The sequence below is a fragment of the Corythoichthys intestinalis genome, chromosome 14 (assembly GCF_030265065.1).
Source record: "Corythoichthys intestinalis isolate RoL2023-P3 chromosome 14, ASM3026506v1, whole genome shotgun sequence".
Taxonomy (NCBI): Eukaryota; Metazoa; Chordata; class Actinopteri; order Syngnathiformes; family Syngnathidae; genus Corythoichthys; species Corythoichthys intestinalis.
Window position 1 is genome coordinate 29,395,214 of NC_080408.1, and position 20,457 is coordinate 29,415,670.

The 20,457-nt window shown below is 40.0% G+C and overlaps 1 protein-coding gene across 8 annotated transcripts in view; it reads left to right on the forward strand.

The window, feature by feature from the left end:
• LOC130930158 (partitioning defective 3 homolog) overlaps window positions 1–20,457 on the forward strand; it is a 215,149-nt gene that overhangs the window by 161,538 nt on the left and 33,154 nt on the right. For all 8 annotated transcript variants that reach the window (XR_009066999.1, XR_009067000.1, XM_057857914.1 and 5 more), the window contains 3 exons: window positions 3,468–3,720; window positions 3,826–3,942; window positions 4,900–5,172. Coding sequence is in view for 6 of the 8 variants with exons in the window: in XM_057857914.1 (XP_057713897.1) it covers window positions 3,468–3,720; window positions 3,826–3,942; window positions 4,900–5,172 (643 nt within the window). In the remaining 2 variants the exon portion in view is untranslated. The remainder of the gene's footprint in view (window positions 1–3,467; window positions 3,721–3,825; window positions 3,943–4,899; window positions 5,173–20,457) is intronic.

Sequence of the window (20,457 nt, forward strand, 5' to 3'; positions counted from 1 at the left end):
ATCGTAAGACTGTCATAGCTATGACATGACATTATCATTAATCAGCGCTTATGACAGATGTCATTAAGTGTCATCCAGTAAATTATATCATTAACTCCATTTATGTTCAGCTAGAGTCTTTTACATCCATCCAAACGGGAGATAATTTGCCGGATGACACAAAATGACATCCGTCATAAGCATTCATTAATGCTCATAGCAGTGTCATAATTATGATGGTCTTATGACAGTCTTATGGCACCACTGTAAATAGTGTTACCAAATTCCATAGCTAGCAATTAATTAAACAACTAGAACAATAACTGAAGAAATAGTTCGCACAGAACATGAATTTTGATTTGTTATTTGCATCTGTAGCGCTGCAATGCATGCTAGAAGGCATGTTGGACGACACCATCATTGACAGCAGGTGGCAGCAGAGGTTGTCCGTCTCCCCATGAGAACAGTGATGGCCAAATGAAGCTCCTTGAAGTAATGAAGCTTTGCAGCCAATTGGTTCAAAGCTTCATGGTGTTTCATTTGGTCTTAAGACAGTCTCATGATGCTGCTGTCAAATAAAGTGTTACTGGTTGATATCTTTTGATGTAAATATCCCATAATACAGTGAGGAAAGCTGCGCCTTATAGTCCAGTGCAGGTTATCTATGATCAAATGCCATTTTCGTGTCGAATTTGGTGGGTGGCGGCTTATAGTCAGGTGCGCCTTATAGTGCAAAAATTACAGTATCTTCAATTCTCCCAGTCTAAATGGATTGGGCGTTGAGTGTCGTCAATGTCAGCCATAGAGTTAACTGAGACACTATTATGGTCGAAGATTTTGGTAGCAACTTGTTGGTTCCTTATTTATTTATTTTAAACATTTACAGCTTTTTAAAACGATATCATGAGTGTATCGACAACCTTTTGGGATGCAAAGTATCACGAAATTTCACCATTTCGATATTTTGTCACACCCCTACTTTCTGCTAAATGCTCCTTTTTGAGTAAAGATCACCCATGGCAGGTTTCAAATTTTCTGACACTATTCCATCCAAAACGTGTCAAAATGAGTGGGACTTGGTTGAAGCTTGTCATATATCCAGTTTGTATTTTAATTTCAATCAGTTTTGCAAGTCAAACTTCTCGGCAAATGACAAATTTTGAAATTGGGGACGATGTGATGTGACACCGCACCTTTTTCTACAAGTACCATCTGACTTTGCTCTTGCCACATGCCCACACATCTCAGGAGAGCTGGTTGACTGACAGCACAGTGTTGCATTCATGCACAAAGTCAGCCAAATTCAGACGAGTGTATAAACGGCTTCAATTTATTTTGGAAGAATATTTTGGCTTCTATAACACAACTTATGAAGTTCGGTACATATGACCCTTCACCACAGAAGTAAACATATTTTGCACATCCATTTGTAATAGTAAACATAAAATACTTACATACTGTATATTTCTGAGGCGGAAACGTAACAGAAAGCATTCAGAGCTGTCAATGCTACCGCTAGACACCGCAATGTGTAAGTGATTGAACCAAACTACTGTAACAAAAAATAGGTACATTGAATTATTCTGACCAGCAGGTGGGAGCAATGTCCCGCAAATGGTCAACTGATTTCCCATACTATTGTGTAAACTGCAAAGCCTGAACAGTAGATATTATCGGTCCTATTATAAATGTTATTGGATTTATCAGGATGATAAATTATCAAATTCCTATTATCGGACCGATAATTATCGTGCAGCAGTAGTTTTCTCATCTATATAATTGCTCTTTATCTTTAAAAAAAAATTAAAAAAAATTTGTATCCGATTACTCGATTAATCGATAGAATTTTCAGTCGATTACTCAATTTCTAAAATATTCGATAGCTGCAGCCCTAAAAGGAATATTTACTTACGTTTGATCATGGACGGACATGTAGAAAAGTTCTCCTCAGACATGCCATGTTAGAGGCACACAACAACTGCACGCTGCTTGCACATGTAATTTTACGATATAACTTGTTTATTTAGCACCTTTGGATAACATTGAGAGTCCAACTGAATGTAAAAGAGAGCTTAATCACCGCCACTACAGTTTTGGGAGAAAAAAAAATAAGGGTGCAAAATTTGGCAGAACACCGGGACTGCCATGTCAGTGAAATGGCGTCGCGATGGGATGACGTACCTCGGCTCTATTGCTTTCAACATTCTTCGAAATCCCCTGTATTCTAGAAGACGATTTTCTAGTAGAATCCAAAAGAATTCCACACATCGTATTTTAAATTGATGTGAGCAGGTCTGATCTCACGGAGAGGTAGGTTGGTTAGGTCAGCCATACTTGTTGTTATTTTGTATCTAGTGGCATGAGTTGTGAGTGTGTACTCTCAGCGGTCCGTTCCTCATTGCGTCCCAAAGACCGTGTTTTAGTTCTGCTTTACTTGGCATATTTAAATAATCGGAATATGAATGTTGTATTTGTATTTTGTATTTGTATTTATTTTGATCTCCATTAGTTGTAACAGGTACATCTACTCTTCCTGGAGTCAATTCAGCCTGCTCCGTTCAAACATTTACACCAGTGCTTGCCTCACCAACCAAAATGCATACGGAAAAAATAACAATAAAAAATCCCACACCCACCCCCTCCCCTCCCTCCCTATCCATACACTCACACACACACCCCTACATATAAATGCACATATAGTACAGACATACACATTACATATATCTCTATACATATCTATATACTACATGCATGTACATGTACAGAAAAGACCCAGTCTTTGTTTTCCTGACGTTCATTGAAGTTATCTGGCTCATGGCGGTTAGTTATTTCGTTTCAGAATTCATTACTAATTAAATGTCTCTTCAGAAGGAACTTAAACTGATTTTTACTGTTTGCAGAAATAATTTCAATTGGCACAGTGTTCCAGCCCAACATCGCTCTATACATGACTGAACTTTTTCCATGGTTTGTTTTGACATGAGGCAAAATGAATCTACCCCCCATGGCATGACGGGTCTCATGTTGATGTTCATCAGAACTTCGATATAATTTTTGGAAAAGTACCTTTGGAATTTTAGTCGTAACTATATTTCTCGTAAAAGTAAGCAATGAAGCCGTAAATCTGTCTTTAACTTTTGTGAATCGTTCTCGAATCTTCCACGGCCGAATCGCAAATAATCTAAGAATCGGAAATTTCGCACACCTCTACAAGTTACCATATACAATAAGCAAAAAAAACCATTGGCACAATGTCATTCAGTTATATTACAATAAAATACAATTCCCCCCTGTCATAACAGATAATTTCACACACCTTTACCCCTCTACGTGGTTGTGCGTTGCAGGAGAAGGCTTGGCTAATTCTGCTTGTGTTAAAACAACAAGTACAACCCCTCTTTTCATAAATTAGCACAAAGGGAAAAATACAAATGTCTCTCATATACTTACTCATGCTTTGGTGTTTTGTGAACTTGTGTGTCTGGCAGTGGAGGAGGACACCGAAGAGAGTTCTCGCTCGGGTCGAGATTCTGTGTCCACTGTGGCCGAGCTGACACCGCTGTCGCCGGGTGGAGAAAAGACGACGATGGTCAACGGCAATGCAAGAGCCAAAGATGACAAGAAAAAGGACAAAGGTGGCAAGGACAAGAAGAAGCCAGATGTGCAGAAAGACAAAGAAAAAGAGAAGGATAAGGGAAAAGCAAAAAAGGGAATGCTCAAAGGGCTCGGAGACATGTTCAGGTAAAGTGTAGGTTCCTGTATGTCTTTCAGATATTGCCCCTTGAGATTTTTCTTTCCTGCTCAGGTTTTTTTTTTAATAGATTTTTAAATTTTTGCTGTTTTCAGGTTCGGGAAGCACCGAAAGGATGACAGGATTGACCGCAAAGGTTCTAGCAAATGGCGGCCAGAGGAGATGCAAGTTTCTGACGAGGAGACGCTCAAGATGAGGATGGAGCAAGAAAGGTGATCTATTGTACAATATAAAATTTGTTACTTGTGTGAATGCTGAACAACAATTATTCAAAAGTTGCTGTTTTTTTCCTACTATGTCTAGTGGAAAATTGGAAAAATAGTTTCAGACTTTTAGTTGTCTTTCATTTTGTCTTTTGTCAGCTGCTTTCCACTCGAGTGGGAATTGTGGAGGTGTTATCAGCCAGCATACTTGTGTACACTAACCACAAACTACATCTTCTACTACTGCTTCTGTTAGTGTGCTTTTTTTGTATATTGGCCTACTAGAATGAAGTGTTCCGCATTTGAGATTGCCCTGGTGCAGCCCTACTCTCGGCGGGTGTTTTGACCATAATTGCTGCTTGTAAAGGCATGCTCACTAATTATGGGGTTAGTGCATCCTAATGCGGAGACCAGCCCACCCGCCGCCGGCAGTAGGATGGGAAGTTGTCCCATAATAACCACAACGATTCTGGCGCTATTTCAGCACATTGTAAAACTTTAAGCAGATGCTGAGGACGTCACACACTGTATGGAAAACATAACTTAAATCATGCAATTAATTTATATTTAAAGTGTGTGAATGTATGTTTGTGTGCTGTATATGTAGGGTTGTAGACGTTTAAGTCTTGACAGGTAAAATTTTTGTCAATACTTCTACTTATTTTCTCCATCTTTTCATGGGTTTACACTGGAGAAATGTTCAATAGCTACAAAGTAAAGTAGCCTTGGATAAGACTACTTTAAAATGATATGAAGCACATATACCCTCCACCAGCAAACAGCTATTTTGTGGCTATTAACATTGTAATATCAGAAGAAAGCAAGCCATTTATAAATATTTGAAAGTTGACCAAATTTGGCCAAAGGATTTTTCCGCTGGCAACAAAAGTAAAAACCTTACCTGAGTTGCCCCATTTGTGCTCTCAGTATCCATTCATATTTTGTGGGAAATTTTTCCTTGACCAGGATCCAGGCCAAAACCCGAGAACTGCGTGAGCGTCAGGCGCGGGAGCGAGATTACGCTGAGATCCTGGACTTGAGCCGCTCGGGGGAGAGGTCTTCGGAGGATGAGCACCTGTACGCCGGCATCAGCCCGCTCAACAACGGCGGGCACAGCAGCCCCCGCAGTGACCTTGACCACTACCCCCGCTTACAGCACCATCACGTACACCAGCACTCGGATTCCCACTACACACAAGTCAGCAAGGCGCAACCGGAGAGACCCCCTTCTACTGACAGGTACGTCTACTTTCTGTGTCTGCTATGTTTACTAAATAAAAATGTTGCTCTTATCTATATGATCACTACTACCATATTGCCTGTATATAACTGAATAAACCGGTTTTGTTTTAATTACAATGCATCTTGAAGATAGTGAGTCATGTTTAATACACTGGAAAAAGTACATTCCACAACTGGTTATAACCGTTCATAGTGGGGGGAAAAGCATGAAATTGAATTAAAATAGAACATACAAAGCCCGTGAATTTTCCCACTTATTCCAAAATATTTAACAAATAACATTTTCCCCATCAAATTCTGCACACAACAGTCCATAATGACATCGTCGACATAACTCAGATTTCCAATATCACCATTCTACACATATCCACATTTTCATTTTATTTTTTTATGACTGTGATCACGCCCGCTTCGTGCTTAAAAGAAGAGTTCAAGCTAGGCGCTAATGCCTACATGGCACCCGTCCTCCGTGCCTCTTGCTCTTTGCTGACGTAATTGCTGCATGAATTCCGATCTTGACTGTTCAGACCGCCAGTCACGTTCTGAAAAAATGTGGCCCAGATTGGATTTAAACCACATACGAAAGTGACTCAGATCGGATTTGAAATGGTCCACTTCTATGCGACTTGTCCCGTTCAGACCGTAAAGTTAAGGCCTGACTCGAGTCGGAAAAACACAAAAAAAATTGGATTCGTGCATTAAGACCTGTAGTATGAAGAGACGAAGTTGAGGTTTGGTTGTTAAGGGAAGAATTTCAGAGTCAGTATTCTCATGTGCTATACATGGGTTTCAATTACCGTCAGATTTTTGCTATTTGCAGTCAGGCTCAGTTACAACACTCTGTGTATTCATTAGGTCTTCGTAAAACATTTTTTAAAATTAAATTAGCAAAAATTAAACCTTTTTTCATGTTGTCTTTGGGGTGTGTTTTTTTTTTTTTTTTTTTTTTTTTTTTCTCTTTAAAAATTTTTTTTTAAATTATTAACTATGATTTTACTCACTGGTTTGATCTGGAAAAGGTCAGCAAATAGTCCAAATTGTTGATCGTTGTTCTGCAAATTAAAAGCAGAAGTTACCAATTACCTAATTATGATGAAACTACAGAAATCAGAGAATATTTACCTTTTAGAGGTGAAGCAATCAAAGTAGCTTTAAAAATGGCTTTAAGTGATGAAAATTATTACTCAATAAATTGTCAATCAATCCATTGTTGTTTGCACAGCTACCATATTGTTAAAAGACTGTAACATTGGAGAATGTGAAGAAATTGAAGTACTCTGAATACTTTTGACATACACTGACCACCATTTTATGTCCATCACATAGAGTATACTGGCCATTAAGTCTGGTGACCAACATTTTGAGTTTGTTTCTTAAAAGCACTGCCATTTCATGTTAATTCCACTCACAACCATTTTTTGCTGTAACCTTTCCACGGGTTTATGTTGGTATTTGTGTAAAAGGTCTTAGTGGGCTCGTTGTAGTGAGCCTGAGGCGCAAACAAGAGCGTTGGCCATCACACCTGCAGGAGAAAGTAATCACAAGATGGCCGCTAAATGTCAGCTCACATAGCAGCCTTCTCCACCAAATGAAACCTTTTCAACATCTGACCTTTTTTAACTTTATTCACTCCCTTGCTTGCTGACTGGCTGTCATATTTGCACTTCATAGTTTTGTACTCTGATTCGGCTGCTGTGTCAAAAGCCCTTTCCAAGCAGAATTTACTCGATGTATGGAAGAACTGATCGTTTTTCCCCCCTTGCATCTTTCACACAGAACCCACCCAACACATGTGTTCTGAAGGTCTTTATGTGGACTGATATGGAATAAGGTTGTTGATACTATTTTCACATTACATGCTACAGTATGTGTACTTCTTCTTTGTACACGCTATTTTGGATTTGTAGACGAAGCACTGTACAATGGTTGTCTGAATTGTTCCCTTGTCCACGTGGTAATACTCATTAAATGATCATGGCTCTTTTTAATCAGTGCCGCTTGAGAGATCGAAGGTCATAGCCAATCAGTGTTGCTTCGGGGCCTTGCCACCATTGTTCAGAATCCTACAAAGTATAATGAGAATATGGAGAGTAGATGATGAAATCCCAAGGCGTGTTCTGCTCATGCAATTTCTCACAAAGTGGTGAACCTTGTTGCCTTACCTTACACTGATATTCCTTTTATAGCCAATTATATACAATTAACCTGTTGCTGAATATTCCAAGATATTTTCAAGTATTCTTCAACCTTTCCTATCCTGTGTTGTTGAGAGAATAGTCACTTTGAACACTTTCAGACTTATATCTTAGTCGAAATTTACTTTCGTTATGATTCCAGTTTAATTTTGCTATTATCAGTTTGCCATGTTGATAATTGGGATGTTTGTTTACCACTTTTCGTCTTACTGCGAAGAAAGAGGAAACGACGATCGGCCTGCCACGAGATCTACATCATCAGCTTTCGCGCTTTAACCCGGGAATTAAACTCCTGCTTTCACACTTGCCGCGTCCTGGGTAAGTCCCAGACATTGTACTAGGACGTGTCCCGGTAAATGTCCGCGTGATGTCCGTGTCAGTCAACACAGGAAATTGAGGAATTTCACACATTAGGGCTAATAAACAGTCTTTATGTATGTGTGAAAGGGGTTTAAGTCATTGGATGCTAATGATCATTCCCTGCCCCCCTATTCAATGGCATTGAATGAGCCAAATATCTTTATGGTGTAATAAATTGAATACAGATTTAATAGGATTCACAAGTAATTGTCTTCTGGTATTTACATTTGACACAATATGATACTTGTAAGAAATTGGGTTTTTCATTGAGTTGTCCCGATCGCATATTTTTGCACCAAAGTTAAATGTGAAATTAAATGGTAGAGATTACGACAAATAAGATGTTATCAAATGTGCAACACTTCAAATCATGCAGCATCAAGTGATGACGTGTAACTTACATCATATTTCGATGATTTCAAATCATTTGGGATCGAATAGCTATAAAAGGGGCTACAGTGTTCCTCTTGCGTTTGTTGCTACGGTGGTGACAAAATAATTGTGTGGTTCCCAACTCCAAAAGGATACTGTGTCCATTCCCACCGCTACAATCCTAAGATAAATACCCCGCGCCTCGCGAGATAGAGAAACAGAAAGTGGATATCCTGTGGGCCCCCTTAGAAGACAGGAAACGAGTACGGTACGAGGGATGTGTTTGTTATGTTGGGGGTCCAATGGCACTAACATGACAAGTATACATGGTGTTAAGTTTCATGAGAACCATTTTTGGATTGTTTTTCCCAAAGATCAGGAAGGTTTTCATTGTCTAACACTTTAGAATTTCATGCCGTCACCCCGACGTCAAAGTCTTTACCTTTACAAAGAACAAGTTGAACATATTTGTTTGTTGAGAGTCAAAGAATGGTTGGCAAATTTGGTATGAGGTTTTTGCTTCTTTTGGACACACAGGCCCAGACTGTGCTCATTAGATTTAAATACAAGATCAAAAAAATGTTTTAGTTGATCTCTGTGATCGCTTATGACATATTTAAAAACGAAAAAACAAAAAACAAAAAAAATTAGGTCAATCTTGGTGATCACTTGTGACATATTTGATTGACTAAACATGGTGTTGACACAAATTGACTGTAGTTTAGCAGACAAAATAGTTGATCATGAAACCCAATGGCTTCAAAATCTCAAAAATGAGCACCAGGCTTCAAATGTAGCCTGGCAAGCCAGCCTGACTTTTGCGATGTGCAATATACAGTACTAGTACATGGCAAGTCAGATGTGGTTTGGTCTGGATTTCAAAATTAATGCTTGAAGTGGGACTAACAAGCACAGACCGAATTAGAAAAAATTACTGAAGCACGGATGTGATGTGAACGCAACGGACCTTGCTGTCAGTAGAAGTCAAATTTCAGTAAAAAACGATCATTGCAAGCAGTCAAATCGAATACTAGTGAATGATAACTGCCGTTTTTGTGTGAAACATGTAGGAGTACATTGTATATTGTCGTGTATAGTAGCCCACCCTTTTTTTGAAAAGAGATCAAATGTTTAATGTGTTGGAATGATTTGTGGAGTTAGGTCTGCCTGTAACTCGGTCTGACAGCTAGTTGGAGCGGATGTTTAAAGTTTGTTTTGTTTGTTCACTCGTGCTTCGAAAGAGACTTTCCGTTGTACAAGCATTATCATGAAGTTGAAAAAAGTTCCATCAACAGCCTCTTTGTTGGATATACAAAAAAAAAACAAAATGCACAACATTGTCCAAAACACCCAGGAGTGCAAAGCAATTCGCTGTCGCTCCCCTTCTTGATGCATCACAAAGTCATGCCTGGTGTCCTGTGATTAGTTGGTCCAGATTGGACCGGAGTGGAAAAGACCGGACTGATTTGCAATGTATCTTGTACATGACAAAAGTCAAGCTGGCTTGCCAGGCTACTCCAAATGATCAAAATAGCTTCAAATAATGTGGCATCAAAACAGAACAAAAAAATCTCGATGAGCGAGCAAAATATATCCATTCATTCATTCATTTTCCATGCCGCTTTTCCTCACAAGGGTCACGGAGGTGCTGGAGCCTATCCCAGCTAACTATGGGCATATGCTTCCATAATATCATCGACAGAACTTTCAAACCTAAATGACCATCTTGGTAATTTGTGTTGTCAGAATGAGCGCGTGCCCCATATTCCTTGTCAATCGGACACTCGGGTGCCAGATGCTGATCCCGTATTTTCCACAGTCCTACTCCAAATAACTGAAATTCACCAAAATGCAGGCTCGGCTGCTTTTGCATGCACTTATTGAGTCCCACTGTTTAGCTCGGTGCTGGTGTAAAACATAAGCTTAGAAAACCTTCGCTCGCTACTCTACTTTTCTTCCTCCTCATCTTAATCTTGCCAAGTCAAACATTATGCAGAGCTCAGCACAAATGTTTTCCCGAGCGGATGATTGACATCTGGCACGGCGTCATAATCCCACTGAGTAAAAAAGGAACACAATCCTCTTTTTTATTTTTTTTGTTCAAGTGCTGAACTCACGACAGTGTTAAGTTATTGTTTTGGAGCTCTATTGGCAACCACAAAAAAAACTCTCCCGCTTGTCCTTGAATGATCATGAGAATTAACCGCCGTTTTTTTTTTTTTTTTCCATCCTCCACTCTGAACGCCAGGAGAAAAGCTCCAGGGGATTTACAGTGATTTGATTCCCGGCTCTTTATTGAACGGCCTCCATTACGCTTCATCTCCAGCGAGGGAATAAAATAAAAAGACAAGAACGCCTGCGAACAAACAGGCGTCGCCGCCTCGCTTTGCCTGCCTGTCTTTTGGTAGCCTGATAAGACGTTTTGTGTGATGTTTGATTTCTTGTTGTAAACAAGGAGGCTTTAGGACAATAGTAACCAACCATTATGAAGCCAAGAAATCTATTTTACATAATGCTGCTGTCAGGTGAAAACTTGTACGTCCAAATATGGTTAAGCTAATACATTTTTTTTTTTACAGATCCATACTTTCGCTCTGTGGTTTACACAATGTCAACCAATTTAAAGTGTTGAAAATAGCTGTAGAACAATTGTATGAAGTCTTTTAATCGTCTGATGTTTTAAAACGTTTCCCTCGCTCTGTGAGCAATTTTCTTCTAGACGTCAAATATTGAAAATAGTTACGTTAGATATTAGCAATTGTGTAAATCTGGTTTGTTAGAAATTGATTGATGTGATGCTTTTGGTGCCAGAAGGAAGTGGTCAACCAGTCAGACATAAAGTCAATGTAGTTTGCGCATATACATTAGGCCAGGGGTCAGCAACCCTGGTCCTCGAGTGCCACTATCCAGCCTGTTTTCCCATGTCTTCCTCCTTTGACACACCTGAATCAAATGATCAGCTCATCAGCAAGCTCTGCAGGAGCCTGGTAACGATCATGATTATTTGATTCAGGTGTGTAAGAAAGGAGACATGGAAAACAAGCTGGATAGTGGCACTCGAGGACCAGGTTTGCTGACCCCTGCATTAGGCCCAAAATGGCTGCTTGAAACCAAAATAGGTGACTTTCTCTTGGGTACATCTCATGTTTCTATTTGCAAACTGAGACTTAAGCCCTTTTCAGACTTACAGTTGTGGTCAAAAGTTTACATACACTTGTGAAGAACATAATGTCATGGCTCTCTTGAGTTTCCAGTTATTACTACAACTCTGATTTTTCTCCAATAGAGTGATTGGAACAGATACTTCTTTGCCACAAAAAATATTCATGAAGTTTGGTTCTTTTATGACTTTATTATGGGTTAACAGAAAAAGTGATCAAATCTGCTGGGTCAAAAATATACATACAGCAACACGAATTAGCAATTTTGACTTCTCTGAGGCAAATAGGGCTCATTGGATGCAAACGCCCACAAACGCTACAATGGGAAAGTCAAAGGAGCTCAGCATGGATCTGAAAAAGCGAATCATTGACTTGAACAAGTCAGGAAAGTCACTTGGAGCCATTTCAAAGCAGCTGCAGGTCCCAAGAGCAACAGTGCAAACAATTGTTTGTAAGTATAAAGTGCATGGCACTGTTTTGTCACTGCCACGATCAGGAAGAAAACGCAAGCTATCACCTGCTGCTGAGAGAAAATTGGTCAGGAGGGTGAAGATTCAACCAAAAATCACCAAAAAGCAGATCTGCCAAGAATTAGAAGCTGCTGGAACACAGGTGTCAGTGTTCACAGTCAAGCGTGTTTTGCATCTCCATGGACTGAGAGGCTGCCGTGCAAGAAGGAAGCCCTTGCTCCATAAGCGGCACCTTAAGGCTCGACTGAAGTTTGCTGCTGATCACATGGACAAATATAAGACCTTCTGGAGGAAAGTTCTGTGGTCAGACGAAACAAAAATCGAGCTGTTTGGCCACAATGCCCAGCAATATGTTTGGAGGAGAAAATGTGAGGGCTTTAACCCCAAGTACACCATGCCTACCGTCAAGCACGGTGGTGGTAGTATTATGCTTTGGGGCTGTTTTGCTGCCAATGGAACTGGTGCTTTACAGAGAGTAAATGGGATAATGAAGAAGGAGGATTACCTTCAAATTCTTCAAGATAACCTAAAGTCATCAGCCCGAAGATTGGGTCTTGGGTGCAGTTGGGTGTTCCAACAGGACAATGACCCCAAACACACATCAGAAGTGGTAATGGAATAGCTAAATCAGGCTAGATTTAAGGTTTTCGAATGGCCTTCCCAAAGTCCTGACTTAAACCCCATTGAGAACTTATGGACAATGCTGAAGAAACAAGTCCATGTCAGAAAGCCATCAAATTTAACTGAACTGCACCAATTCTGTCAAGAGGACTGGTCAAAGATTCAACCAGAAGCTTGCCAGAAGCTTGTGGATGGCTACCAAAAGCGCCTAATTGAAGTGAAAATGGCCAAGGAACATGTTATCAAATATTAGCGCTGCTGTTTGTATATTTTTGACCCAGCAGATTTGATCAGTTTTTTCTGTTCACCCATAATAATGTCATAAAAGAACCAAACTTCATGAATGTTTTTTGTGACAAAGAAGTATCTGTTCCAATCACTCTATCGGAGAAAAATCAGAGTTGTAGAAATAACTGGAAACTCAAGAGAGCCATGACATTATGTTCTTCACAAGTGTACAGTGGGGAGAACAAGTATTTGATACACTGCCAATGGGAAAACTCATTGGCAGTGTATCAAATACTTGTTCTCCCCACTGTATGTAAACTTTTGACCACAACTGTATTTCCCCGGTAAATTCCCGTGTAAGGTGACGCGGGATTTACCCGTGTCATGGCTTTCACACATGAGAAATGTCCTGAGAAAAATCCGGGGGACACTTTCACAGACTTGTCCCGTGTTGGTGGCTTGGCGCAATTTTATAACCCGGACATTACGCCATTTTTGGTTGGCATCGGCAACAAAATAAACCACACATTTCCAAAGATGGAAAAAGAACTCTCGTTCTCGGCTCTACAATCCAGTAGCAATTTAATTTAGTTGTTTTCAATTCAGTTTTGCAATTTTCAGTATGCCATGTTAATAATTGTGATGTTTGTTTACTGCTTTCCGTATCCGAGAAAGAGGAAATGACCCACCATGATATTTACGTCATCAGCCTTATGCCGTGACCCAGGAATCAAACGCTTGCTTTCACACATGCCTTGCTGTGGGAAAGTCCCGGTCATAATACTAAGACGTGACCCGTTGAATGTCCGCATAATCTCCGTCTCAGTCCGCCCGTGGAATTGCTTTCACACATAAGGGCTCCCTGTTTAAATCCCGGGATTCAAACGGTGTTCAGGTATGTGTGAAAGGGGGTTTAATGAGACAGCATGACACAACTTCTGGGTTGTCTTCAATGTTTTGAGAAGCGAGGGAAATTGCAATTGAGACCAGGAATGAATCCCATCTCCCAGGGCTTTTTCATTTACACTGTTGAGAAAGATGCACACTTACTGTCATCACGATTTTCTTTTTCTGAACAGTTATTTATTTTCAATTTTTAAATAACTTCCTACAGGGTGTGACTGAGTCTAAAATGAGTGATTTTCTCAAATCCCTGACTTTTGTTAAATTTTTGGAATGGCTCCTGAAAACCTTTTCATGCATTCTCTTTTGATCAACACCTCCACTAAATTTGACATTGATCTGTTGAACTGGTGGAGGGGGTAGTTTTTCTGTCACTTGTTGAAATCAAGTTGCAAAATCTTAGAAAAACTCCATTTGACTACAGGTTTGGTGATAATGGAGTCAATGTAACGCTAAAGGTTATGTTTGATGCATCCCATCCTTTTCCACAATGTTTGCTTTCATTTCCTGAGCACTGATGAAATACATCGATTGAAGTACTCGTAAAGCAGAAGTTTGGTTTGTATGTTTGTGCCAAAGTCATCAAGTTGCACTCAACGACCACTCAACACCTGAGAGGAACACCAATCATCTTTGATGTTGGCTTCGTCATGTGCGAACTGAGCGGGAACAGAACGTCTGCCGGCTTAGCTGTAAGGGTCGTCGTCGCTCTAGCACGGTAAAAGCCGATAACTCAAATCTTCAAGTTGGTGGGTTGCCGCTGCCATCGCCTCTGGTGTGCGAGGCGCCTTCACCACTCTTAACTTTTGCTGAAAAAAATGGCAGCCTCAGCAAGAACAGAAGGATTTGCAAACCTAGGCTTTTCTTTTACTTTCTTTTAGGCGCTTCCGTAGCTTGGCTTCGCTTGATCTCCTGGTTCTTCTCGTTTTGTTTGTTCTTCACTGCCCGCTTCAGGCTGTGCTTTACTCAAAGTGCAACGCTATACTGGAAAACGTACCTACTGCAAACGTTCCAAATGTCCATGTCACACCAAATGCCCCGATTTTTACCGATGTGACAACAGCTTGTAACAGGGATCTGACATCCAGAATGCTTTTGGTCTTCAGTTCACATTATCTTTCACAGCAAACATGTACACAGCAGCATGCATAAAAAATGTCAATTGTCACATTTTGGGAACCTAAAAGCTTAATTGAATTTGATGTTTGAATTAAAAAAATTTTCACCTTGCTCCGCTTAAATATTGAGTCCATGTTACTAAGTCCATGTTACTAAAAGGTTGAACTCATTAGCCAACTTCCGACTAATTGCAAATTATGTGGATTAGAGCTCCATCTTGTTTTTCCACTTGGCCGGTTGACAGAGGAATTTCCATTAACCTACTGCTACTGTCACCAGACTAATACGCTGCGAGAAGCGGAAAAAATGGACCTTTCATACATCAGCGAGGGTCTAAAAGTACGAAAACTTGGTTATGGATAGCAGTTTGTTTCGATTTCTGGGGAATTAAATTAAATTGTCGTTGACAACAAAAAAAATCTTGTTAATCCCCTACTCAAGCCTATTCATAGTTTTTCAATATTTCGTTAAAGTTCATCCAAATTATCGAAAACTTTAATCTTCAAATTGTAATATTTATGTTATAAATATTATATATTTAGTATTAGGGTTGTTCCGATCATGTTTTTTTGCTCCCGATCCGATCCTGATCGTTTTAGTTTGAGTAACCGCCGATCCCGATATTTCCCGATCCGATTGCTTTTTCTTTGCTCCCGATTCAATTCCAGTCATTCCCGATAATTTTTCCGCAATGCATTAAGAAAAAAATGAATAAAACTCGGACGAATATATACATACAACATACAGTACATAAGTACTGTATTTGTTTATTATGACAATAAATCCTCAAGATGGCATATAATTATTAACATTCTTTCTGTGAGAGGGATCCACGGATAGAAAGACTTGTGAGTTTGTATATTGTGACTAAATATTGCCATCTAGTGTATTGAGCTTTCAGTAAATGATACTGAAGGGCATGCCCAAATGCATGATGGGAAGTGGAACCATGACAAGTGGAACCATGACTGTACGTAGTGCTACCAATACATATATCTTCTCTGCGATGGGATAAAATATAAGGTGTTAAGAAAAAGATAAATTGCTACCTTGCTTCCCCTCATTGCTGCCCATGATATTTCTAATCGTAGGGAGAGGGATTGTAAGGCTTTAGCCAATTAAAATAAGGCTCCAAAGGCTGCCAGAATTCACTCTTCTCATTCTACGTTGCCTTTGAACTCTCCATAACGGCAAAGCGGCGCCATTACAGATGGAGCGCAACAATGCGTGAGTGGGTCGTGCAGCGCATGCAGTAATTGCGATTAATATTTTAACGTGATACATTTTTTAAAAATTAATTACCGCCATTATTGGGATAAATTTGATAACCCTACATTAAGCCTAAACTAAAGACTCTGGATAAGCGTAACATATTATGTCTGTAACGTTAAATACAATTAGAAAACGATTTAATTAAAATATATATATTAAAAAAAGGCATGGCCGATATTTTTTAAGCCGATTCCGATACTTTGAAAATGACATGATCGGACCCGATCGGGACATCTCTATATAGTATTTATATATTATTACAATAACAATATTATCACATAATTTAATGAATAACATTAAATAAAAGATTAAAGTCACAAATTTGGCTTCCTTACACTGTTTTTAAATTTAAATGGTAACACGTAAATAAGCAAAGAGTTGTACAGCAGTCTCACTGCATGCTTAACCCTATAGCAAACCTTTTGACTCTTTCAAAGAGTTTTATTATTATAACACAGTGTTTCTTTCTAGTCCCCGTAGTAGTGTTGAAGTGACCTGGCAGCTGTTGTAAAAGAAGCAGCGCGATGACTTGCATTGTACACGGGCAAGTCTTCTGGATGTCTGCCAAAAATTCTCAGATGAGAGTTCCATGCCCACGGGAAGAAAGTTTAATGGACGTGGGAGTAAACGCCTCAGTAGCCTTCTGGATGGTGGGCGAAGGGAGAGTTGGAGGGGTTCTCTCTTTTTACAGACAGGTGATGTCTTTTTTCACAAAGTGCTAAATGCTGTATGACATCATTATCCCTGGTTCCAACGAGACAACATGGATGAACAAAATATTGTTATCCTCTTGAGATTAAAACAGATGTCGATGATGATGTGTTTAATGGGCACTTAAACTCAGGAGTCGTTTATTATGGTGTCACTGTACGAATGTGCTAATCCCAGATTAGACCGTTGATCATCCATGTTGATTAATAATCCACTGTACAGTATCTCCCTTTTTAACATGATTTACTTTAATTCGACTAATGCTAGTACTTTGTGATCTAAACCACACCAAATGTGGTCCTAAATTTTATCCTGTTATTTAAACCTATGTCTAAAAACTAATTTTTGTAATCTGAAATGGAAAGTTTTTCTAAAACATTTGAGTTCAAATTAAACCTGTTTTTGTGGTCCGAATCCTAACCTGTGTGATAGAAAAACTGAACTGAATTATTTGTATGTTAGAATTTCTTACATTTTTAGTTGACACTGGGCAATTCTTGCATCACTTAGTGCATCACAGCATGAAATCATGAACAATGGGTGACTTCCCATTTTAGCTTCTAAGTAGATCTGTTTCCGTCTGTAGACCTGTTTCTGTCAGCTTCAGTGACGATTTGTGCCGCCGCGGGGGCTTTTCTTTACTTTTTCCATTCAGACAAAACACTGAGAGTACTTTTAGGCAGCCATTAATGTCAGCGTGGGATCCACTTAAGGTGTTTAATATTCAGCGCTCCGCTAATAGCTCAGCAGGATGTTCGTTTTTTGGGGGGAAAAATGTTATCTGCATCTGGACAAACACTGACAATATGGCACGTGTCAGGACAGTGTTACTAATGGTGGAGGCGGGTGGAATTTGTTCCCCTGCACAGCAGGGGAGTAAGGACAGGATTGGAAGGATGACATTGGGGGGGTTGGGTGTGGTTATCTTTATGTCTTTACAGTGTGACATCCGTGTGCTCCTAAAAGCCTGCTGACCCACATTTCATGTCAGGCCATGTGTTTGTTTTTTTTCTCCTCCTCAGCCTGTTGGCCGCCTATATCACCAATGTTTATTCAATCCATTTGAACTAGGAGGAACTAGCAGTCATTGCCTGTTTGTCCATTCACAGAAGCATCTCCTGTTTGCCAGTCAACACATTTAAATATGGTTATTTTGTGGCAAAAGATGGTGAATATGTACATGTGCTTATCCCATCTTGTTAATAGCTGAGGTTGTGCATCTGTTGCTCTCTGTCCTCGTGAACCTCAACCCCACCATAACCAGATTATTTCAAAGCCCACCTGCTTTTTTCTCCACATATTTTGGCGTGACAACACATGAGCATAAACGTGAACATGTGTGTTCTGGTTCTGATCAGAGGCGTCACAAGAGGGATAGATAGCATTTACTTTATGCTGACATGTCGCCACTTGTTATGGACAGTGTCTTATTGTGTGGCTTTATTCTTTCTCGAGTCTTGTCTTTTTGTGTTCCTAGCCTCTGGCTAACGATGAATGGTTGCGAAAGATCTGCGCATAACAATTTCTGCCTTATTTTAAAAACATTTTAAGGTTAGCTGCCTTTCATACTTTGTGGTGGTGCTTTGCCGAGCATGTGAACTCCCACAATGCGTCTGGGCCGGTCTCATTGTCCTGTCGTGTAATGGCGTCCCGGAGGCTAAGGAGGCGAGCTAGCCGGCTCACGTGATTGGATGGCGGAGGCTGAAGCCGCGAGGGGAAGTCTGCTTTTTATCTTTGATTGTTTCTTGACCGCGAGCATTCAGAGGAAATCAAGCGTAAAGTTGAACTTTGCTACGTGACTGGATACATGATCCCAGAACAAATAAAATTAGAGTGACCACAAAATGAGGACATATTTTTAAAAAATTATTGCAGTGTAATTTCATCAACAATAATGTTTTGTATCACAGAGGTGAGTGCACCCCTCGCATTTCTGCAGATATTTAAGAATATCTTTTCATTGGACAACACTGACAAAATGAAACTTTGACACAATGTAGTTTATGTGCAGCTTCTATAATAGAGTTAATTTATTTTCCCCTCAAAATAACTAAAAATATAGCCATTCATATCTAAACCCCTGGCAACAAAAGTGAGTACACCCCTTAGAACAGGGGTGGGTAAACTGTTCCACAAAGGGCCGCAGTGGGTGTGGGTTTTTGTTCATACCCATCATGAGGACAGCCTTTCACCAATCTGGTTTCTTACAAGTGCAATCAGTTGATTGCAGTCAGGTGCTTCTTGTTTCCACTGAAACCTCATTGGTTAAACTCTCTGTGCTGAATCAGTTGGAACAAAGACCAGGACCCACTGTGGCCCTCGAGGACCGGTTTGCCCACCCCTGCCTTAGAAGCTACATCCCTAAATGTCCAAATTGAGTACTGCTTGTCATTTTCCCTCCAAAATGTCATGTGACTCGTTAGTGTTACTAGGTCCAGGTGTGCATAGGGAGCAGGTGTGTTTAAATTTGTAGTGCAGCTTTCACACTGTCTCATACTAGTCACTGAAAGTTCCAACATGGCACCACCTGACAAAGAACTCTCTGAAGATCTTAAAATATGTATTGTTGAGCTACATGAAGATAGCCAAGGCTACAAGAAGATTGCCAACACCCTGAAACTGAGCTGCAGCACAGTGGCTAAGATCATCCAGCGTTTTAAAAGAACAGGGTCCACGCAGAACAGGCCTCGGGTTGGTCGTCCAAAGAAGCTGAGGCACGTGCTGAGCGTCACATCCAAATGCTTTCTTTGAAAGATCGTCACAGGAGTGCTTTAAGCATTGCTGCAGAGAAGAGGTGGGGGGGGGGGGGGGTCAGCCTGTTAGTGCTCAGACCATATGCCGCACTCTACATCAAATTGGTGTGCATGGCTGTCACCCCAGGGGGAAGCCTCTTCTGAAGACGGTACACAAGAAAGCCCGCCCGTCTCATCAGACCATAGGACATGGTTCCAGTAATCCATACGCTTTGTTGACATGTCTTCAGCAAACTGTTTGCAGGCTTTCTAAGGGGTGTACTCGCTTTTGTTGCCAGGGGTTTAGATATTAATGGCTATATTTTGAGTTATTTTGAGGGGAAAATAAATTAACTCTATTATATAAGCTACACACAGACTACTTTTCATTGTGTCAGTGTCATTTTGTCAGTGTTGTCCCATGAAAAGATATACTTAAATATCTGCAGAAATGCGAGGGGTGTACTCACGTTTTTGATCCACTGTAGATCATATTATGTAACTAAATAAATTAAAGGTCAATTTTTTTTTACATTTTATTTAGTTTGCAGTAGGCTACCATGTTTTCAGATTGCAACGTGCCCCAGAACAAATCTTATTTTGAAACTGTCTTATGAAGGAACATTTATAACAAACAAAATTCTTAAGAACAAGATTTTTTTTTGGTGTTTAAAAAAAAAAAATGCATTGAACTGCTCAAAAGAAGTAGAGCCTTTTATAAGAGGAACAGCTTTACAAAGTTCAGCTGCAGGTCTTTTATTATACAAAGGTGATGAGGGTTCCCGAAAAAATGTTTTCAAGATCGACACGCCTGTTGCTCGTCTAGTTCTTTTATGTTTCACGCTCACCGTGTGACGTTCTACGGCTGTTTTGCCTCCTGCTGCTCACGTTCCAAGTCACACCGGCAAAGCATGCAGAAACAGTGAAACAGGTCTCAACTGCTTTTGGCGAGTACATCGTGCTCTTTCGTCCATTCTAGGCCTGCAGCTATCGAATATTGTAGTAGTAAGTTAATAGATGGACTAGTTAGTTCGAATAATTGATTAATTGGATAAGAAACATGAAAAATTAAAATACCTGAGCTGAGCCTCAAACGGTATGATTTTCTATTTTGATGAGGATCTATGTGCAACAAAAG